At 33.0% G+C, this 25,166-nt stretch overlaps 1 protein-coding gene across 1 annotated transcript; it reads left to right on the top strand.

The window, feature by feature from the left end:
• On the top strand, window positions 1-24,564 carry AK7 (Adenylate kinase 7). Its single transcript, XM_051212405.1, has 15 exons — window positions 1-401; window positions 2,149-2,352; window positions 2,386-2,496; window positions 2,543-2,626; window positions 4,127-4,212; window positions 4,629-4,719; window positions 6,110-6,187; window positions 8,580-8,729; window positions 10,765-10,893; window positions 13,016-13,173; window positions 14,538-14,638; window positions 16,723-17,288; window positions 19,041-19,238; window positions 20,706-20,864; window positions 24,297-24,564. Exons 1-15 carry the CDS (start codon window positions 159-161, stop codon window positions 24,333-24,335), a joined length of 2,397 nt encoding a protein of 798 aa, XP_051072587.1. The 5' UTR covers window positions 1-158; the 3' UTR covers window positions 24,336-24,564.
• Window positions 24,565-25,166: the final 602 nt, after the last annotated feature.

Here is a 25,166-nt window from a genome sequence, read left to right as displayed (position 1 = left end):
CTTGATGAGAGACTGTTTCTTCCATATTTTACTGAAAGGCGAGTAACGGGGACATACTGCACAACACTTGAGACATATTTAAATAACTTTTCGATTTTAAGAACTACTATTGAAAATAAAACTGCTGTTATGTCAACAAACACTTTGCACATTTTGAAATGAATGAAGCCGAACGTTCTAAAGTTTTTATAGCAAACGTTGACAGATATGATGAATGCAACATTGCAAAATTTTTGTCTCAACTTGTTATTGGAAGAGCTTCAAAAGCAGAGGATGAAGAGGCTGTTGAAGAAGGCAATGTGACTTCCAAGCAAGTAGGAAATCCCCAAACGTATTCAATTTACGGTACAGTGGATGATTCTTGCAAAGATCCCCCTGGTTTCGTGAATATAATCACAATGGTATGTTCTTTTTTGTTTACTTTTTTAACGTTTGGCATTTTGCCATCAAGATTACAGATTGTAGGGCCATCACACCATTCACGTCTAACTCGAGTAGGCCTCCAATCATTTCGACACAGATCATCTACGTTGGTGATTTACAAGATGTAATCTGTAACATCTTATAATATGTTATAATTATAACATTACAATACATCTTACTGAATTGTCAGCCAGCAGAAGTGTGGTATGTAGGGTTCCCTGTAGGTTATCTCCAACCACATAATACGATTTTAAAAAGCTAATTTTATTGAAAATTTCCTCTTTGAAATGTTGCTACGAGCCCAGTTTGTCAAGCTCTTTAGATAAGGAGCAGAATGATCCACTTTTATGCTATAAATGTTGCACTCAATATTCTGCATCGTTCTAAGGGTTGTCAATGGAGTGTAAATTTGAGCCACTTAAACTTCTCTAGCGATACAAAAATACAACATGAGTCCCTTATTTTCTTTGTCTAGTTCTAGAAATCCTTTCAATTATCTTGAGCTTAGTCCCGTAACATCTGATGTTTTTTGTGTCACCAAGGAAACGATGCATAATGTTGCACAGGTTAACTAAGTAAAAATGCCCTGATCAATAAGAAACTTGCGCACACTGATGAATTTCACAATTTAGTTCGATACATCGTAAAAGATTTCCCATTCATATAATTGATTATACGGGTCAGGATTATTTTTTAATCCTTTTAGACTCCAACACTTGGTTTCAAATTACTAGTTACTCGAAAATTCCAATTAGTTGATATAAATAATTTTAGGTAATCTAATTTTCACCACCTGATTTATTCATTAAACCTGTGTTCATGTTGAAAATTAGTCAATCGTTAACTCCACAATGTTGTTGAGAATTCCAAAACAAATTATGTACTCACTACATTTGATTGCTTGGCCTAGTGCTACTTGACTATGGATTTACGCAGTCCATTCTTAAAGTAAGCGTTTGGGATCTGAGAGATGAACTATATCTCAAACCTTATGTTGTTTGGTGGACGTAATTAAAAGATCGTTTACTGTCAGTGTTTGAGATGTCAAGCAAATAAATTCGTATCTTAGATTATATATTTGTGAAACTGAGTGGTAGTTTGTTTTGTCTGAGCAAAGAGACTTCATTATGTTCATGTGATTTCTAGATACACTTTTCATTAACACAATCATAAACTCAGTTGTTTGGCGCGGCCAAATGAAACCATCAGGTTGTAAAATAGGACTACCATCAAATATTAGTTCACCTTTTTCAAAGACAGATGGGTGGCAAATATTTGCTCAGTACTTTACACATCTGTGTCAAACTTGAGCTTATTATTCTCAGATTAGCTGTTATTGAGCTCCAATTAAACGCTGGGTGATTATCAAACCTCATATTTTAGATACATTACAAAATTAATTGTCGTAATGATCCGAAAAAGACCCAAAAATACAAAGAATTTGTACAATTCCACTCAAATTATTTTTTTTGTTTTATTCAAATGGACGAAGAAAATTGATTCTTTGACGTTTTCAGTAAACCACTGATATTCTCTGAATGCTATCTCACGATTTTAAACACAGTTTAAACTTATAAGTTTGTCACTTTATTTAATACACACTTTTGGCAAAAAAACTAAAATAGATATTCTTACATTTTACTGCCTCATTTACAGTTAAACGCATTCCCAAAGCAGTTAAATAATATATAATTCTTTTTATATCGTTTTAATTTGTGTGTACAGGATGACAAACGGCAAGACTATGTTGAAAAAATCATGGAATGTGATTATATCATTTACAATATCAAAGATGATCACACTGTTGTTGATGATGCTTTGTGGATACTAGATCAAATTCATAGTAATTTAGAATCTTTTACAACACAAAAGATATTCATTCTTATTTCTTCTGTATTAACATGGTCCAAAAGTGCACTTCCAGATCCAGTATGTAATCGATTCATATAAACAATATTACAGGATGATCCGGAAATGCCTTTTACTGATGATGATTATTTAAGAAGGAAATCACACCCAAACTTCAAAGAGCATATATTAGCTGAGAAATCCGTTGTACAACAAGGAAAAACGGTAACTTAAAAAGTAATACAATAATATAATTGCTTTTGTTCTTCAGAATAAACTAAAACTACTTACCTATGTTGTCGCATGTGGTCTAACGTATGGAGAGAAAGAAAATGTATTTCATCATTTCTTCAAGGTAGTTTATTCCCATTAACTCAAGTTTTAAGTTAAAAAGACTATGTTAAACATTTTTAATATTTATCAGTCCACTTCTAGTGGTAAAATAATAACTAATTTATAGTCATCAATATAGGGTTCTGGAAAATTTTCGATTTTATTGATTTCACAAGCTGATATTAGTTGTACGACAATTAAAAAACTGGAACCACTAGACGGTTGTTTCTTCCTACTATGGGACTCCTTGTCAGAGTGCGTTCACGACCGGTTCACCAGAAATTGAACCCAGAACCTTCAACTTTAGCCCAAACGCTTAAGCCATGGATGAAACGGTGCACAGTGGTGCACAAATCAATTTTTAATCTCTTCTAAATAAGATAGAACAAGTTTAAACTTGTCTGTTAGTTGAAGAAAAGACCATAGAACCTCAGAAATACAATATTCTACCAATCACCTACTTAGGCCTGTTACCCTTCGTGAAGGATCAGAGACCATCCAACAGGATTCTCCATCAAACTGTTTTGAGCAGTCCTTCCCAGTTGCAATTCATTCTTTTAATGTCTGCTTCCGATTCTCGATGTAATCTATTCTTTGGTCATCCTCTCTTCCTTTTCTCTTCAGAATATCAAGTTAGCACTCACCTCATGATGTAGTTTGATGATTTCCGCAATGTATGTCCTATCCACCTCCAACGTCTTTTTATAATTTTCTCTTCAGATGAAAACCGGTCTGTTCTCTTCCACAGTAGGTGGTTGCTGGTGCTATCCGATCAACGGATATTAAGTATCTCGAGTAGACAATTGTTTATAAATACCTGTACGTTTTCGCTTATGGTTTTAGTAGTTCTCCAAGTTTCAGCTTTATACAGTAGGACTGTCTTGACGTTCGTATTGAAGATTCTGACTTTGGCATTGATTGAAAATTGTCTTGAGTTGCATATGCTCTTCACTTGTAGGGATATTACGCTTTCTCTGTCAATCGTCACCTTCACGTCTGCATCGGATTCTCTTTGTTCTTCGGTGATACTAGCCACGTACGTAAAGGTCCCCACTTCTTTTAGAGCATCTCCATCATATGTGATTGGGTTACTGTTCTGTTTGTTGTATTGTAGAAATTAGCGTTTCCTCTTGTGTATATTGAGGCCTACTTCTACTACATTGGCTTTCTTTACATGCATTTGGTGGTGTGTGTAGGATAGAAGAGTAAGGTTATCTGTAAAGTTCAAATCGTCTAGTTGCATCCAACCTGTCAATTGTATTTCGTCCCCCTCAGACGTGGAGGCTTTTATAATCTAGTCGACCACCAGAAAAAAGTGAAAAATTGAGAGTAAGCAGCCTTGTCTAACACTGGTCCTTACTTGAAATGCATCTGTCAGCTGTCCTCCATCTACAACCTTGCAATTCTACCTATTAGGATGTTACAAATATATTATGATTTTGTTGTTATAAGCGGTCTACTCAGTATATTGTTTATTTGAAACAATTACTCAGTTTCTTATATCTTATCAATACATTTTTAGGCGGCATGGAATAACGAAGAATTTATTCAATTACCAGGAGATGGGAATAATATTGTACCTACGATACACTTACGTGACCTAACCAGGTAACCATACCATTAAATTTATGCCATGGTATTGTATTGAGAATAAACAGTGCATTCGCTGTCAGCCTATTTATATTAGTAGCCAGATTGCGACTGGTCGGTAGAATTCGGTCAGTTCTAGGGATTAAACAAAAATCACATCTGTTACCACTCGCTGACCAATTAACTCACGTATTCACTGTAATTAATGGAGGTTGATGGTAATCTTCCATTGCCTAAATATGCAAATAACCATCATATATCATTCTGAAAGTTTTCTAATATATTATATAGCCTCTATTCGTGATGACACTACACCGAGTAATATGAATATTATTATCTCAGAGATATCTAATATTTTTGTTACATTGTTACTTACAAATCATCAAATTTTGACTGAAGTCTCTATTTTCCAATATATTTATATATATACGTAGCATATTGCAGTTTGTTATGGAAATGAGACCAGCAAAACACTATATTCTGGCTAAAGATGATTCTCAAAATACACTTCGTGAGATAGTCAAAGTAAGCATAGTTTCTTTTTAGTGTTTATCATTGATAGTAATAAATTAATTTCTAGTCAATCTGTGAATGCTAACTATTTTGGCTTGTATTTTTTATTTAGTTACAACTGTTAGATAGTTTATTTGGCGGGATAAAATTTTAAAGATTGCATGCTTAGATTGAACTCAAATCAGAATATTATAACTGGCTCATTTTCAATTGATCAACACTAATAAATGGATTGAGAATATAATATACATTTCTCTCTTCGATTCCATATGAACTGTTATGTTTTCACTACATGACCCATTGTTAAGCCGATTATTTGAAATGTATGTTGTTTTCCGCTCATTCTTGTCCTTAGTTATATCTAGTTGAGTGAAAATTAGTGACAATGGGATACTAAAGAATATAACTGTTCTATATATATATATATATATATATATATATATATATATATATATATATATATATATATATATATATATATATATACCCAGATGCCCTCGTACGAATGAGGGTGGGGAGAGTCTGCTCTCAATCTCGAAATGCTATCACATGGCCACGCATATACAGCCAGTGCCAGGGAAGTTCTACTCGCTGTCTTCTCGAGGCCGGGTGTTGTTTATTAAATTGAGGGAACGAATAGCGAATGTGTGGCGCTTTAGCCAAGTTGGTGGATACGGAGGGTTCACTTAGGGAGTTGTAAAACCCTGATTCCAAAGTAGCGGTGCACATGCGCTCCAGGATCCTGAACGAACAAAAAGTGTATGAACTTATTGTTGGTCACTAGCCATCATGGGACCGCATCTCCTAGCGTCGATCCACTGCCTTATGGATCAGATGTTCGGGTCGAAGGCTCGGGTTGTGGCTCTCTGAGAAAACTATCTGCTTCGGTTTGGGCACCCGGGCAGTATCACAGTCCTCATAAAAATCAATGATAACTGCTACTGGCCTCATTGTTATTATGTGGTGCATATGTATTTGGTGCCCCCTTGCGCCAATTTTTATGTGTCTAAATAATATATATATATATATATATATATATATATATATATATATATATATAATGTAATTTGAGTCCCTTTGTTATGCATAATAAAAAGCATGTAAGGCCACCATTATTTGAATGTTTTCATTTCTATGGTGGTCATCAGTTTACAACTTTATATATATATATATATATATATATATATATATATATAATTCATTACAAATTAAGTTTCTCTCTAGTAAATTCTCAACAGTCATATAAATGTTGTCAACTAAAAAACTCATTGTAAAAGTAATTACTAGTCGAAACGGCTGACTCATTTTAAACGAGATATATTGATACGTTTAACGTAAACAAATGAATGCCAACACATTCACTTTATGCCTTTATTATTGTGCATATTTTTTTTCATTCCAGGCTATTTCTACAAGTATGACAACTGGTCATATTAAATCTATCTCTAAAGAAGAAGCTTTGTTTTGTCGAGATATAACAGTATGTTCTTGTCATTTATTATAAAAAAATAACTTATTCTATCAATTATTCTAATTCATTATCATTTACATTCGACAATTGTAAGTGGTTGATGAACATTCTCTTCAAATTAAGTAGCTGATTAGTTTAGATCGAATAATGATTGAATTAATTCCGGAATGTTAAAGCTTGATAAATAAATAAAAAGCACCTAATGTTCGATAGGTAAAGTCACATTTCAATTCTTACTTTAATTTTTCTAAAATAAGTTTGCTTATCTAAACATATTTTATTTTTCCTGGAATAAAATGAACAAATTTAAGAAACAGTTAAATTATGATGGGATATTTAGTTTGATTCAACGTATAACATCAAATGAAAGGTTGAAAGGTGAAGTTTGTGAGGCGAGACTATAGTTTATGGACGAAGCAATCATGCATAAGATAACAGGTCTCGGATTTTGACGCGAAATTCGCCCATTCATCCGGATAAATCGAGTTTTGGCATTATAATTGATGTCAGTTCGTAATGAAAGCCCTAAATCTAATTTCTAACCTTAATCATCAACTGTAAATCATAATTATAATTTCCCACATAGGTTTATAACCCCCATTTGGTCCTGGTTATTGGGTGGACAGACTCAAGTTCAGTCTGGCGTCACTCAAAGGTCGTCCATAAATTATATTTTCACAGTTTATGATACTTCAATATTAAGTTGATCATGATGTCATTTGATAATAGTTATATTTTATTGGTAAATTAATACAACCTGTTCTGTACGAGAATACGAGTCTATTGGGATCTCTTATACATGTTCACATGTCATTTTGATTAAGTATATTTTTCAACTTTTCTTTTAGTTATTAGTAATTATTCATCTTTCCGTTTGATGATCATATCTAGTTCATTAAGTATTTCCCCTGTTCTTTTCTCTTCGTAATGTTACTGCTGAAAAAGAAATAATTTTAAAAGTATACTTTCACTAATATTCCTACTAGTAGTGGTAACTTGATTTCAAAATCTGAGATTATTAGAAGACTATTCGATGAAGTATCCTTTAGACTTATTGTTTTACTGGCCGTCTAGAATGATCTAATGGTAACGAAAAGAATTTAAAGGAAAAGTAATGAGATTAAACTATCTTGATCCCATAGAATATAGATGAGTACTTAATATTTCGACAATCACATTCAATTAGTTCACATTTGCTTAAATATTTTAAACTCTCTAGAAGACGACTTTAGTATTTGAAAGGTTATTATTAGGTGCTGTGATGAATGTTAGATTGGAGGTCACAACTCATAGATTGACTTTGATTGGACAATCATTGAAAATCAAGGAGTAAAGAACAGCTGCTTTTTCCTAGTATAAAATTGCCCAATCAAAGTCACACCGCGGATCAAATCCACGGTTGAGTGTTTAATTTTCCGACGACCGATCTGGCATCCAATAATTCCAGTCAGTTTACGATATTTCGTGACCACCATTCATTATCGTTATCGATATATGTTTCACGCTCGAAGTAGTTAATTTCTGCTAACCACAGCTTTTCAGTGCTTCCTGGTTTTATCTAATTACTTGACCAAAATCAGTTTATAATGTGAATATTTGTATTTTAATATAATTCATACAAAGTGTTATGTCCCGATAAGCATAATGAATGGTAATTTTTAGGATCCACTTATGGACCAATACTATGCGTATATTTTTATCGTATAATTGTTAAGTAACTAAACTATACATATTCATGTCCCTCTTATTATGAGCTTTATTTTGACCTATGAGCAATTATTCTACGATTTACCATTCTTGAATTATGCCCTGTCTATTAGTTACTATCTCCCACATTCACAGCCACTTTTGGCTATTCTAGGGTACAATGTGGTCTGTCTGGTTGGTATATAAACCCAGTATGTTTGAAATGAACAATTCATATCGCAGAGGCTAAGGTTGGTGTTCTGGACTTAACAGGTTGGGCTAGGCAGGAAACAGGATCGTTAAGTACTACAGACTGCTCGTACGGGTTTTATGCGTCACTGGTTCCATTGATAATTCACTACTCTCTAATTGGCGGTATCGTTACGTTATATAATAACAGGGCACATAGGTCACAAGTTATAACACAAAGGCTTTATGTATTACATCTTAATACGTCTACATACTACCTAACAAAAACTATCAGTTACAGGTTGACATCTTGTGATAATGAAAAATGCCTAATCAAAAGTACTATTGCATTTTAAATGAAGCTCTTGATAGTCAATTTCAACTTATAATTAGATAACAACTATATGTTTTATTTGTTTAAATTCTAACAGTTAAAATGATGCCTTTTAAATTTACATTATTGTCTTTTTACTGAATGCTGAAAAATAATAATAATAATAATAATGTAAAATCAAAAATAAACTAGCAAAATTCAATGGATCAGTTATTAGTATCAATTCGTATGAATGCTAGTTATGTAAAAGAAAATTTTCAAATTAAATGGCATTGTGAAACAGGATTAGTAGATCATATTAATTTGATCACGAAAGAATATAAATTATCTCGTCAATTAATAGTAAGTTGTTGTGTGTTATTGTTATTGTTGTTGTTGTTTTGATTAAAATATATTTTTAAGATCATCTGAAGAAGTCCAGACAAGTTAGCTGGACGAAACGTTGGAATTATTTAAATTCCAATCGCTGAGATTATTTCTATCTGAAATTTGTGCTGATGATGTCGTTCAGAAGAACGATGAAAGCTCCACGACCAAACCATCCATCTCATAAAACAAAACTCCATCAAAATTATTTCAAATATAATTTTCACATATATAATGACTTCTCTATACGGCGGAGCCCAATTTTTGTCAAAGTATTCGTTTTAATATTGATGAAGATTCGTATATATTTTTAAGGTTTCTTTTATTTCCATGATATTTTGTTAAGAAGAAGGTAATGATGATGTAGAGAAACAATCATAAATGACAAAGTTTTTGCTATGTTCTAAATGGTCTCCCTTAATTGTCTTCACAATAGATCATACTAAGTAAATAGTGATAAACGTACATTTCACATAATCCTGGATGAGACTACTGATTTCAACTCTAATAATTTTGTAAAACATTTGTCCATCATTAACCAGGGGTTTTTTCAAGTCTTACGCAGAATTCTTCAACTAACTTAGTGAAACTCATGAACTTAGGTATATATATAATAGAGAGAGGAAAAAGAAAACAAATTGTCCGTCTGAAAATAAAACATAAGATTTACTTGAATTTACTGGTCAACTACTTTTTAAGGGGGTATCTTAAGTGAATTAACTGATGTTACGAATAGATAATGATAGAAAGTTTCTTAATCAGATATTACCAATCAAGGATATTGGTTGGTGATTCAAAACCAATGATTACTTGAGGTTTTAATTTGTTTCAATTTCTGCTTTAAATAAGTTCATTGAGTAGCTGATTATGTTGTTGAGCCAACAATTATAAATGGACCCCCCTTTTTTCCATCGAGATTATTGCTCAGTTAAAAATGTATATAAAAAGTTATCTTATTGATAAGGAATAATATTTTGTAATGATAGGTTAAGTAGTATCTTCTTACGGCTTAGTGATGTATAAATTACCACTGCGAACCATCTTATTTGTTGTAAATTCGCCTTGCTCAGTGTCAGCCATCTGTTATTGTCGTATTAACGCAGTTTTTTATATCATAACATGGAAAGTTACCAGACACCATTGAATGTTTTTAGAACCATTTAATCTAACAGAGTGTAAATAAGTATCAATGTGAAGCCAGTTACAAATTTTGACTTCTATTTTTTCAGGTTATTAATTCCTTGGAACCATCATGAGAAATTGAACGCAATAAAAAAATGACTAATAATGACAAATGAACGACATTTTTTGATTGTAAATCTATGTCACAGATACACAGCGCACATTCACAGTCTACTCTTATCGCGTAAAAACAAATAAGTAAAACTAGGGAATGAAAGAAGTTACGAAACTGAATTTTTTTCACTTAATCGATACTTGGTTTCTAACAGAATATATTTCAGCAAGTTGAACACGTTATTAGGGGATCGAAACTGTTGTACATTATTATTGCCATCACTTGCAAAATATTTAACCAAGTTATGATCATGAATAACATAGAAGATAATAAATGGTTACTCACGAATGAAAATATAATCCATAAAGCAAGAAGTAATCCTCCATTTCTACCGTTGTGTCATCTACAATCTCAGGATTTTACTAAGAAAGGGAGTTAGTGAACAGTAACACCCATTATAATTCCTTTGAATTTGTAGATCGTGGTTAGCTACTTGAATCTCACTTCTTTAATAAACGATATATTCAGAGTCGTCTTGACATAGTCATTATGAAAGGCCTATGACAGTTTATTCGTTTGTAATATTCAACCAAGATTATATCAGTGTATTAAAAAGTTCTTTCTAAATTAACGTAAAATACAGTGATTCAAAGTGGGTTGGATAATGAGATTTTGAAACAAATACCGCGGTCATAAATTTATAGCTATACTAGCACAAATGTTAATGTTTTTAATTGATACCAATTTACACTTGGTCAAATATTAACTTTTCAGCCTATTCGATTGTGCATTCTTGGTCCACCTGCAAGTGGTAAGACAACACTGGCTAAAAAGCTTTGTGAATATTATAAATTGCCGCATATACATATAAAACAAGTCATCGATGAAGCTATAGCTAATCTAGTAAGTTGAATAGTTAGTTTACTCCTTCTTGAGACTGTTTTCTTCCCGACTCAACTGACTAAAGTACATAAAGTTACATCTGATGGATTTGCCGATCTATCAAATAAACGGTAGGGGAAAAACGTTGAAAATGTATTGATTCAAGTGAAGATAATCTTAGAAAAAGTAACGAAAGCAGGATTATTTTCTACCAATATTCTAGAAGAATGGTTATCCCCCCAGCTTTGATAAAATCTGGTTATCAATCAGTTATAATTAACGTAGAACAATGCATAACTTAGTGTTGGACGAAGTGGCCAAGCCAAATTAGTAAAATGAGATGCAACTAAGATGAATAGAAAAGCGGTCAAAATAACTGTAGTACCATTAATAGTAAGAAAAACTTAACACCGGTAGTATGGTTCTAAAAGGTATGATAAAAAAGATATGTCTGAAGGAATACTAAAACCTGAGATAAAGAGGACATGGATCTGAGCAACTATGATTTTGTTTTACTTTGCCACACAATATCTTCAGTCACTAATCGTAGTTACGATTGAACTCCAACTAAACAGTCTGGATCTACCATCACGGTTCAGTTCACCGATCAATAAATTTGTGGTCATTTTTTTCCGCCTTTAGGTTTCTGATAACCTAATTTTACTCTACTCAACATCGGATTTCGCAGACATTGATGGTTATCACAAGTAACACGTCCCCACCACGTCATTAGATGAAGATTTACTGCTCCATTAACATGTATGCCATCTTTATCCGGTATCCTACACTAAATCTCAGCTTTACTTACTCGGTTGTTCCATAAATTACTCTAAATGCTTCGAAGACAATTACAATTAAATACTTCTAATCCATGAATGTCCTAGACTTCTGAAGGAAGCATTTCACAGTCATAAACAGAGGAAACTGTTGTACAATACACTCACCCTTCAATCGGCAAACAGATACTTCACTTACCTATGAAATAAGTGGCCAAGAGTCAACCGATCTTTCTGAACCCCTGTTGAGATTTCGTCTTATACCAAACCACTAGGATTAACGAGTAATACACTTAACCACTCACTCCCTATGTTTAATACAGGCGAGTTTTTTGTATAATATGACGATCGACTTCGGAATTTCTGAGGTCGGTAAGTTGACATTATAATTGGTCAAACGCATTATGTTACATGGGAAACATTTCAAAAGTTGTATTGAAGATCTGAAAATCTTGTAGATTTAGTACTAACGACGAATCAACACATATTAGTTTATTATTTTCTGTCAAATGAAATAACATAGGCTGAATTCATTTAGAAGATAAATTCTATTAAATGTTAAAAGTAACACACTGAACCGTATCGATATCTTTACTACCTACACATTCATAAACATAGATTAGCCGTCAAACGACAGTGTGTTATTGCTAATTTCAATCTATATACATAGTTACGGATACAGTTGGCTAATATTTAGCTTTTAAATGCAGATGGCTAAAAAATACCAGGTGGTTTCTAATAGTCTTATTTTATTTACTTTGAAATTAATAGATACACTAATATAAATCAAATTACAACAATCGACAATGTAGTTCTAAGTTAACCTAACAATACAGTAAATAGAAAGGTGAGTGTAAGTTAGAAGCAACAAATATCAAAATTGTTCAGTTCAGAGTAACACTACTGAAATAACTGAAATTTATCAGTCCGCAACTAACAAAATTGTAGTTTCCTGAATACAACCTCATCATAGTAAAAATTCAAAACAACTTTCGAAAAGCAGATACACCACAATACTATAAGCAATTTTTATCTGTTATCATAATTGCCAATAGATTATCAGAAGTATCATTTCAAGATAACAAGTTATCATCATATAAATAGGTTGTAATATTTAATCTGAGGTTCGTATTACTACTACTACTAGGACAAAACAGCTATTTAGTACTTGCTGGTTTTCAATAACACCCTTACTGAGATGAATCCGTGACGAATGTCATTTGCAAATTAAACCAATAGGCACAAAACCCCTTTATCAATAGTATAGTTGTGCGCTCACTAGTAAAATAATATTCTTTGATTGTATTTATCATAAATCTCGTGATTAATATACATTTGGCATAATTGGTTTTCGATACAAACGATAGAAAAAACGTGTTCAAATGATTGAAGAAGCTCAAAGTGATCAAAACCAAATGGTTAATGAAAACGAATATCCAGGAAGTGAAGATTCTGAGTTCTTAGAAGCTATTCAACAAAACATGACTGAAAATAACGGTCGACTTGGTTTAGAATATGTAACAACGTAAGTAGTTTATTTTCTAATCAGTAATCATAACAATAAAACCAGATCACATAGCTTTTCTAATTATACAATTTTCTACTTGAAATAAATGTCTATTAAAATAGGCAAGCTATGAAAACTACTTATGAGGGTTTGTATTTTTCTGTTGTTGATGTTAAGGACTGAAACTAGTTAGTTCCTATGGGCATATTTGCATCCCAGATGGATTGGCTTGGCGTTAGTGTTTAATCATAAGTTTTGACTAAGATAGTGACTAGCAAATACGATTCATACTGATCACACAAACTAGTGACCACTTGAAACCAGTAGCTCGGTTGATAACGAGTTGGTCTTTGAAATGAAAGATTCTGGATTTGAGTATCAATATGAACACCAACGCCAAAATGTAGGTACATTTAACTGATGAATCCTACTTGGGACATGCCCGTCCTAAATCCCACCAATAGCCACTAACTAATTTTGATAGAAACCGTGAAGAATATTCAATTTGAAGTTTGATTTTATTACAGACTGGGATCAAATGAAAAAGAAAGAGTTAAACTATCAGAGAATGGCTAGGACCAAACAGCTGTACAATCCCTTCTAGATGTCAATGGCTGTCGTCCAGATAAAAATAGTCTTCAGTGTAAGCTATTTTGAAAACTGAACCATCTCCCTCAATTGTCTATCGTAATAATGATTTTTTTCTTGCTAGTGATTAATTGACAAAAATTGATGGTATGAAGTACTTGATTATGGGATTAGTGGAATAAAAGATTTACGCTCATAAACAAGAGACTTTAAGGTCCAGAGTTCAGTTCCGCTGAGGTAAATGGCCTGATTTGATGTGGAGATCTAAAATAAGACGGGAATATAGATCAATTATCCCTTGGCTTCCAAAGGTTGTTTACTTGTAGAAAGTTCGGGGAGAAAATTACATACAAATTACCCGTGAGAGATTCTCCACAGACTACACCAGTAGACTTCACATAGCAGTTTTCAGAAGAACCCAGTAAGCCATTTTCATCCCAATTGAGATTTATCAGCAGAATACACCTGCATCTAGGCGTTGATACTCATATAATTCATAATATATTTTATACATGTCAAATAATCTGATAAGTATCATGCCTCTGAACTTTCGTGAATAACATCCGAGCATTTGAATCGATGAGTTTTGGACATAGACAAACCTGATTTACTAGTGGAGAAAACCACACCTTATCGGTTGAAAACATGCATTGGTAATAAGTTTGTCTACATACGAGGAATTTGATCGATCAATATGTAGTGTGTAAATAATTCATAAGTTGCCAGACTAAGTCACCATTATAATCTAAAAAGCTCTTTATAATGATAAAATTACATAAAGTCTTGTTATTTAGATTATTTCAAGAAAAACTCAACTCTAAGCCATGTCAAAATCAAGGATACATAATTGATGGATATCCGAAATCAAAAAAGCAAGCAGCCTCGTTGTTTTCTCGTAAGTTCCGTAAAAATAACATAACAATTAATAATAAACATATTTTCCGTTATATCCCAATGAATAGAAAAATTGTATTTCTGGTGTTTCGTGACCTAATGTAAGTCACTTCTTCAGAGTAAATAAATAACCGAATCACATTAACACAAGTTTAAATAGTAATAATTGTCATTATTATGTTACAAGTGTGGTTACCGTTGACGTAGAATAGAAATTTGAATTGAATAAATGACCAAATTGTTTAATGATCATGATGTTTGTTTGATTATTAGTAAGGGCCTGACAAATCCTAAATAAAAAACATGTCCGTTCTGGTTTCCAGAGATAGCTATACGTTTATTTTTAGAAAATTATGTGAAAGACTAGTTAGTCAACTTACAAAATGGACAAAAACTTACTATATAAGATCCAGGATGCTAGAGAATACTACTTATTTTTGTGATGTTACCCTTTTTAGTCTGAATGCTTTAGTCATAATACATCGATTGTACTTTTTTAGGCTAATTTATCAGCATAAATTTCAGTATAAACTGTTGATATTGTTTTATAAGTAGTTAACAGCTTGGTTTGTGGCAGTAGAATCTGATTGGTTTCTGTCCGGCAATAAATATACTGTCACTATATACAATGGAGTATGTGGATGGTTATAGTATTCTCTCAATATGTCTGTAGATTTCTGAGTGACCTCAGTGCTAAGCTTCAAAAAAGCTTATCTATTCTTAAAAATCCTCCTAAGATATCACAACGAAACTAGGAGAAAACGTTCCCTTTTCAGAAATATTATTAGCAAGTAATGTAATTGCATGTATATATACAGAAAAAAAATATTTTCATTTATCAATTATTTTAACTGAAATTAGGTTTTTCTATAGAACCTATCAAGCTGAAAAGTTGAACACTACCAGGCTATTAAGTTTTAAATCAGGAGTGAAAAAAACTTTCCCCCTTCCACTGTCATCGATCATGAGTCATATTATCCAAAGTTTCCAACTATATATTACAATTATTATGTTGATCCATCAACCAGTTCATTATCTCAAACTAGTAAGCTGAGAAGTATGTAAAAAGAATACTGAAATGATCCCTGTGGACAAACTTCAAGTGCGCTATACCTTCAACGAAAGTTTCTGACTGGTAGAACAGAAAATGATATTCAGAATGAAATGCAACTATCCATTTTAGACTTGAATTTTACTAAAGCCTTGACAGAAAGTGAAGAAAGAAATAGAACTTTATCAAGGTCTACAAGGAGAAAAATGGGAAAAGTATAGAATGAGTAACAAGTAGTGAATTTTTTTCGAAATATAGGTCGGATAAAATGACGAGTTTAATCGAAATTATTTGTAACACTGAATTATGCACTGATGGATTCCATCAAGTACTGTGATCTGTGCGAGATTTAGACCTGATGATGGAGATTTGTAGCTCAGATGAATGATTTTGATGGCATTTCGTTCTCTGAGTTGGATGGTTTGGCCGTAGAGCTTTCATCGTTCGAACACTTCATTTCTATCTGACGTTTGTGCTGATGATGTCGTTCAGAAGAACGATGAAAGCTCCACGACCAAGCCATCCATCTCAGAGAACAAAACTCCATCAAAATTCAAACCTGATAATAATAAACTCTGAGAGTCAAGTCTTAAATTCATTGATACGTAATTGATCTATGAAACTCGTATCTTCCAATCGTTTATTTCAAATGTTTAATCTTTATTTAATGTTTCGTAAATAAGCACGTTATTTTACTGGAGTGGAAGCCTATTTCGTTAGCCAATTAGTTACTTTAATGACTCGGACAGCATATGGTTATTGAAATGTTTTACCCCATGAATAACTCTATTCTTCTCATAAGAAATTATGACTTTCAGTACATATAACTCCCATACTAATGCCACTGTAACTATACGTCTCATGTGTGCTTGTATGTCTATACGCTTATTATACTTGTATACTTAGCACACTATGCACTGTCCTTTTTGAGTTATATTAACGCTCATAATGAGTAGTCTATTAAGTTAGACCGTGGGCACTAAAAGTTTATCCATAGTTTTTGTGATTTTATTTTTCCTTAAAATATATTTCAGCTAGTGGGGGTAGTGGGGATGGTGAAGAAGACGAAGGAGAACAAGAAAATGAAGAAGAGGAAGAAGAAGGAATTAAAGCAATAGATACAAGCGATTTTACACAATCAGCTAATGAATTGTTTAAAAGTCAATACTTACAATCTGAAAAAGAAGCAGACGATGTAACTAAGGAATTAGGATTATTATCAACTCAACCAATACCAATGCAATTACCTAAAGGATTACTTCCTGCATATGTATTTGAACTTCAAGCAACTGATAAATTTTTAAGAGATCGTATTATGAATATGCCAGAATATAAAGTACATGGGACCCATTATACTGAATCGGGTTTTTGGCGACGTTTAAATGAATATCGTACTAATCAAATAGGAATAAATCCAGCTTTATCACCTACTTTAAATATTCCTGGATCTCCAGGTTCTGAACCTGAAGTTGGACAAGTTGATTTAAATTCATTAAGTCCATTAGCTTCAGCAAGTATTTACGAAAATTCTGTAAGAGCTTATTTTGATTCTAAAGGAATTCTTCAAATCCCAGTCAATATAATGACTGATGAAAGTGAAGTGAGTAACAATAATAATGGAAGTTTTCGTTTGATTAAAACATATCTTCCACAAATTCTAAATCCATTAAATTTGATAAATGGGTAAACTATCAGACATCTTTGAAACTAAGTTCAAACTTAAAGAAGACCTGATCACATTTGTATTTCTCTTATGGTTTAATTTTTTTCTGGTAAGCGTTTTTTTAGAGAGTTAGTTTTCTACGGGATGGGGACGCTAACTCCATGCCCAACCTTCCTCCTTTACCCGGGCTTGGGACCGGCAGTAACCCTGGAAGAGCTACAGGCGGAATTATTTCTCTTAGGGTACACTCCTAATTATAAATCTTCATTCGTACATACTGTAGTTTATTATGGGTAATTTTAAAAGTTAGAAAACTATTTACATGGCTGGTTAGTTAAACAATCTGAGTTCTTTAGTTGTACATATGCTAACTGACTTAATTAACACAATTTTAAAAAGCTCTCATTTATAATGTATTTGATCAATTAAAGGATGTAATTTATAACTTATATTTGAAATCATAAGTTGATATTTTTTACAACACTAAGTACATATAAATCAACAGATGAAAATTTCAATCTTCATAATTACTTACTTACTTATGCCTGTTACTCCTAATGGAGCATAGGCTGCTGACCAGCATTCTCCAACCCACTCTGTCCTACGCCTTCTTTTCTAGTTCCATCCAATTCTTGTTCATTTTTTTCATGTCTGTCTCTATTTCTCGACGTAATGTGTTCGTTGGTCTTCCTCTTTTCCTTTGTCCTTGAGGATTCCATGTGAGGGCTTGCCTTGTGACGTAGTTGGTTGCTTTCCTCAATATGTGTCCTATCCACTTCCAGCACTTCTTCCTGATTTCTTCCTCCGCTGGGATCTGGTTTGTTTTCTCCCACAGTAGGTTGTTGCTAATAGTGTCCGGCCAACGGATCCGAAGTATTTTGCGTAGACAACTGTTAATAAACACCTGTATTTTCTGGATGATGGCTTTCGTAGTTCTCCAGGTTTCTGCCCCATACAGTAGAACTGTCTTGACATTTGTATTGAAAATCCTAACCTTGGTGTTGGTTGACAGTTGCTTTGAGTTCCAGATTAGACAAGTGAAAAGCATAATCACTGTTTATCCAGCTGATTGCAATGGAGATCAAACCATCAGTTCCACTTTAGTGGACAAAAGCATAAAGTACTAACTAATTAGAGTAAATCTATAATGATTTACTGAGAATTTAGTCAGTTTGATTAAATAAAAGGAAGAATCCCTGGTCATAAATATGCCTGGATAATCAAATTGTTCCAGTCATTCCATGAGAATATACTGGTAATAAAGTTATAGATGATATTACACAGTATAACATCTTCAAACCCTAATGTTTCCGATTACTGCTTATACTCTTACTACCTCTACCACTACGGAATGTGAGTCGACAACTGCATCTCTGTGGCAACTCGAACTGATATACAAACGTACGAAGTTCTACGTTGTTACTGACTGACTCAGTGAAAAAAATGAACTCACAGATTAACTCATTTAATCAAGAACTAGATTAAAAAAATTGTTGAGATTAATAATTTATACGACAATTTGAACTCATTGTAGTGTGTTGTTTGGATTTGTGCCTTTATATATTTGAAATTGAAGAAAGTCGTTTTTCGCAGTACCGGACACCAACCAGTGCATACTGATTTCTGTGTACACTTCACTTGGCAAAATGATTCAGATTACTTTGATTTGTATTTTTAAATAAAAAATAGGAGTTGGAACAAACATTTAGAAAACTAGTTTATTTTATCGGTCCACCACGTAATTATGGTTTATCTGATGAAGAAATTGAAAAGCAGCGATTAATTGTGGAAAAGCAACGTATTGAATTTGAAAGAGCAGAGGAGGAAAGGTTAAAACAAGAAATTGAAACTGCAGAAGCTGAACGTAATCAACGTATAAAAGAATGGGTAAGATGTAGACTTTTTTTAAATAAAACGCTCCTCACATGTTTACATCTGTGACAGGATACAGAAGACATGTGTAGATTGCAAGTATTTGATAATAGGTCGTTAGGATGTTTTATGCATACCCAATCACTACCTGCTCCGATGTTCTCTGTTGACTGGTATAGAAGCTAGTATGAAAAATCAGAACAATACGTTCCTAGATAAAAATGTTTGAAGTAACAAAATTCTATATCAGTTGATATTCTCGATTCGTGTATCAACTCAATAAATAACCCAAAAAATAGGATGATTTAGAATACAAAGATACTTATTATTTGTTGCATAAAAAGGATCGATAGAAATAGGAAAGAACTAAAGGGCTCACAAACATGGCATTGGAACCATATAGAGAGCATCTGCTCCCTCATATATGCCCTGCTAACGATTGCCAGTTATTACGAAACCTAGGTTCAGGATTTTCCGATCTCTCCAAACACTTGGTATGAGAATGGACAAACGTATTTATGAAGTACAGCTACCAAAATTTGATTCATGTGTCAAGTCCCCAACATCTAGCTGCAACTGCCTCGCGGACTCAAAATCGCCTATGTCTACCACTTCCAAGCAAAAACTTCTGATTTATTATCAAGGATCAATAACATTTTAGGTGGCTATCAACATGACACGTTAGATTTATGCTTTATCTCAAATGTTCATAATAATTGCAGCCCAAGTCTGTGAAACACCTATCAAGTGATATAATGATACGCCTAAATTAAACTGGGAGTTTCGATCACGTAAACAAACTCTGCAATACATATTAAAGCTGTATTGTGCGGTTATTTCCTTCTTGAATTCTCTATAAAAACAAGTGGTCTAGTTCTGAAACTCCTTAAAGGATACATCATCTTCGTTTGTTCTGTCGGCAGGTTTTTCATGCAAAAGGTATGAAGTATCTCGTGATTTTGTAAGCCCTATACCAATTATTGCAGTAGTGTTAATAGGCTTCATCAGAAGTTATTAAAAAAATTTGCGTCACTTTTGGTGTAGACGATATATCCGTCTGCCAAACAAAGAACGAGTTTACTAATCTGCAGTTCGCTCCACCCCACTCTATGGGTGTTAAACCTTAGTATATACTGTTGAATACTTTTATATAATGCTATAAAGGCTGATTTGATATCGACCCTATGATGCAATTAGCCTTGAATATAATCGTTCTATACAAAAATTCCAAATTTACATTTGAATTTTTGTGAATAAGAAGTGAGAACTCGATAAAAGTAAAATGTCACTTAACGCTACAAAAAGAATACTGTACACATTGAACGATTTATGAACAGTACGCCAATCCGCCAAAGAACAAATGACAAGGAAAATCCAGCATAACATATGAGTAGATAGATACTTTCATATGTATACTGATACGTTTATATGTAGCTGGAACTTTCATAGAACTGTCAACTTATCTTTGTTTTTCTCCTTTAGAAAGAAAAACAGGAAGCTTTGGAAAAAGAAGAAAAAGACCTATTAAACAAAGAATCAGAACCATTAAGGGCTTATTTAAGAAAGCATATTATGCCAGTATTAGCAAAAGGATTAACTGAATGTGTTCGTAAACGTCCAGATGATCCGCTGGATTTTCTAGTAAGTATTTATTAAATGGAATTAATGGTATTTAAATTTGATATATTTTTAATGTACAAGCATTGTCATAATAGGATATTTTACTTGACCCTACAATTAACCTTAAAAAACTACGAAAATTTAGTCAGAATAAGTTTAGTACTCCCTAGAATACTTTATTTAACTCATAATATATTGTAAGTTAAGGATTAGATAACACTTCATCATGTGTGTTGTTACAAAATACCCTCATATGAAATTTAGTGGTCGACAGGAAGTCCTGGACCTAGGATTCGTGCCATTTAGTACTTGTCAGTAAAAGGTTCCTGCAATCTTGAAGGGACTGGTATTTCCTTCGCGGACCCAATCCTGTCATCTAGCTTTACAGTCTGATGTATTATCATTGAGTTGTTTCCGTCACAGCTGACCGCCTGCAGAGCTACGATAAAAGGGACTAAGCAAACACAATATTGACCACTATGCAGTAATCCATTAATTGCAAATATCAATCCTACAGTAGGCCCATCGCGACTTGAACAGCTCACTGGCAAGGTTTCAGACTGTGAAGCTGGGTGAAACAATGCGAAATATTTCAGGGTGTATCAGTTCCCTTAATATTACAAGTACATCTTGCTAAGAAGTGCTAAATAGTGCAAAACCTAGATCCAGAGTTCTTTTATCTACTTCCACCTACAATATTTTATATTACATTAACATCAGCAAAATAAGAACTTTGGAAAAAGATGTATAGAACACATATGAAGTCCCGTGTTCAATTTAATCAAGCATGATATCATCAAGTTTATATCAAACTAAAAAAGTTTCTGCATTCGTTAACTGTTGTCATTGGAATTCTTTGGTGATTATTCAAAATGTCTACAGAATAGCGTAAATTATAATTCGACAACATTAACCAAGTGCGACAATCAATGACAAAACCTTTGACGGATGCAGATTCATTTCAGTTGCTAGTATTAACCGCACCAATGAAAAAACAAACATTTACATATGATGCCCTATATATGATTGATAGCATGAGTAGATTAACAGAGGAATAACAAAAACGAGCAAAATTCGCCTAAACTTGAAACAGTGAGATAAGATACTTTTTACGTAGTAGCAATATTTTGATTTTTTCAGAAAGAACTATTAAATTTTGATTGTATACGTAAGACAGGTTAGGACTTCTTTTAAAAGATCATACAAATGATTAGTATAATTATCAATGCCTGAATTTATAATTTCAAGTAAATTAAGCATTAGGTATTTTGAATGTCTTTAATTTGGTCCAGGAACTGACCAAATTAAAGACATTCAAATCAACAACGACGAACTGATGATATCTTTCGACGTAACAGCACTACTCACCTCAATTGAACCAAAATTAAGCATTAGGTATTTCTATGCTACAAATGATTTCTACACAAGCATTTTCAGTAATACTCGTACCATTATCTCAGCTTTGTCCACGACTGGAATTTCTTCTAAATACCCAATTAAGTTTAATCAGCTGTAACTAAGATCGGTTGATGGGGTATTAAAATTACAACTAGGGAGGTCTTGCTTTGAAGTTTTATGACTGGAATTACCTTTTGTAATGAACTTTAATCCTCAAACAGTAAAACATTACAATACTTAGATGCCAATCTGTTGTCTCATGGCCTACTGTAGCATTTTGACTAGGTTAGCGCCGTTTTCTTCCAGACTTAATTTTTCCCATATTTTCGATGTGAAGAACAGTTTGAACAGCAACACACTAACATGAAGACCTTGTTCTAAATTGCATATCACATTTTTTTACACTAATAAACCGGAGATTAGTAGTGCTTTGAAATCTACTGTACAAATAATTCTTCAAACATAAACTAAATTCACAACTAATAAATATTGGTGGAAACAAGTGATTGATGTGCATTCATATAAGAAATATAGCAGCATAAAATAAAATAAATGGAGTCGCAAATAATAATACGAATAACCAAAATGATTGATTATATAATTAATCGACATGACTAGAATAAAATCAATTCAATAGGGGGAAGTCAGTTGGTCGTACAGCGGTTATTTGGCCATCGATTTGATTCCAAAACAAACAGTCCACGACTACTACTTAATAGTTAATCATCACAACAATGTTGATCCACTTTGTCAAATAGTATAGAATCAAGATTCAATTGCGAAAATGATGAGGATAGTATATTTCGAATAATCAACAAGCTTAAGAATGATACCCAAACTAGAGATAAAAAAACTCAACACTTAGAAAAACCAAGGCGTTAATCGATCCCCAATTATCAGGCAGACAAACAAAACGTAGATTCTTCAAGAGCTGTGATAAACATCCAGATGTACACCAAATAAGGCATCAGTGATTAGTAAAAACAACAAGTGAGGTCGTTTGGTAACAATTACTGATTAAAATTGAACTTACTTTGAGTGGTGATTGTACCAAGCATTTATGTAAAGAGAAGGAAATCAGAGTTAACAGTGACGAACTAATTCCAACTACTTCATAAAGAAGTTTGAAGTGTAGAAGACTGGATGGCGATTTACTGATCTAAAGGTCAAGCGCTCGCATACACTCTGTCTTCCCTTAAACTAAGAGATTAAAATCGCTTCGTATCTTTCTTTCTTCCTGTACTATGTCCTTATTGCAATCTTTCTTTTATAAATTACCACCTCTGAATTAACTACTTTTATGAATCCGGTGTTCATCTTGTTGCGTTAATGAGGTATGGCAACTTGGACCGATGCATATACGTGCCTGGTCCTACGTTGTAGTTGACTGACTGACTGACAAGCGCTCTCACAGACCTGAAGGGCCTACGTTCGACTCCCAGTGGGGTCAAGGATGGATACTACTGAAGGGTCTCATCCTAGAACGAAACTTGTTCAGTGATTCCTGATTTTTAATAACTGCCTAACATAATTTAGTTTGTGACATACAAAATATTACATAACCCTTGGTTTTTCAGCTGACATCGATAAGCTAAATTTACCGCAACCATATAATTTAACTATATGGTAATCTATTTTCTAATATGCGAATCATTGTCAACTTATTAATAGTGTGTCACTTTCAACTATCATAATTTATCATTTTATAATTCTATCTCATTTCAGAATTGCATCCCAACTTTATCAACTAAATTATGTTAAACTTTTGTTTTTAATCATATTCCTATTCATAAAATTAGGTAGTTTGGAGTTGATAAGGAGTCTTAAAATAGAATACACATTTATTTATAATGTTACACCTAATCTGTTTAAAACTATCACCGTAACTAAATCTATGAAATCTATGATGATGTCGTTCAGAAGGACGATGAAAGCTCCACGACCAAACCATCCAGCTCAGAAAACTAAACTCCACCAAAATCATCCACCTGAGCTACAAATCTTCTCCACTATGAAAAACTAACATTTCTTTTCTGATTTTTTTTTAAATTTCAGGCTGAATATTTGTTTTACAATAATCCTCAAGTTGATTAAAGTTTTTCAATATTCAATTAGATTGAATAAATAAACAAAATTACATCCCATGGAAATGAATAAATAATATCAAAAGAAATTTAAAGACAAATGACCAACATTTACTTAAAAAGAAAAGAGAACTGAGAACTTAACCGTATAAGTACGAAACTTTAAATCATTTTTATACTTTATGGTTATGACTGTAATGTTCTTTTGCCAGTAACTTTTACTAATAAACTTCTCAAAGTCATGAAAGAAATTATATTCATTATGGACTCTCAATAATGAATATCTGGATAACAGAATTTTGCAAACACTAGGGTGTAATTATTATTGCCAACTAATAATCTACAAGTTAATTCGTAAATAATTCTCATAATTTCCTGACTTTATATCTAGGTAACATATTATTCAGTGATGTCAGATCCTGTATTTTGAGTCGGTGCAAAAAGCTCACTATTCCCTGTTGGTTATACGTCTCGTTATGCTATAATACTTGAGAGAAAAACATTTTAAGCTACTTAAAATACTTTCGTTTATTCATCATGGCTTTTGTTTAGTGATTATTACACGGGAAAATTAAATTTCCATAGTTAGGATTTCAAGTAGTAGTGGTTTGTAGAGATTTAGTTAATTTCATCAGCGGAAGAACAGTGAAGAGCATGTACATACATTTATTCTTGCAGATGTGGTGTTGGAAATGACTGAGCTCAGGTATCTGGATAGGCAACCTGATAGGGAAGTTGCTGGTGTGGGAGACAAGATTGGTTTCAGTGCCTCGGTAAAGACCAGGTCTAGTGATGATGAATCATGATTATTAAGGGCCAAACGTACGTTTTAATATGAGTA

This window comes from Schistosoma haematobium, chromosome ZW (assembly GCF_000699445.3).
Source record: "Schistosoma haematobium chromosome ZW, whole genome shotgun sequence".
NCBI lineage: Eukaryota > Metazoa > Platyhelminthes > Trematoda > Strigeidida > Schistosomatidae > Schistosoma > Schistosoma haematobium.
This window is presented reverse-complemented; position numbering and strand designations above follow the sequence as displayed.

Excerpts from the sequence above, each read along its gene's own strand:
- AK7 (XM_051212405.1), top strand. The coding sequence starts at position 159 with ATGAATGAAGCCGAACGTTCTAAAGTTTTTATAGCAAACGTTGACAGA. Across the intron at positions 4,213-4,628 it reads CACTTACGTGACCTAACCAG|CATATTGCAGTTTGTTATGG; the intron begins GTAACCATACCA and ends ATATATACGTAG. Across the intron at positions 20,865-24,296 it reads ATGATCCGCTGGATTTTCTA|GCTGAATATTTGTTTTACAA; the intron begins GTAAGTATTTAT and ends TTTAAATTTCAG.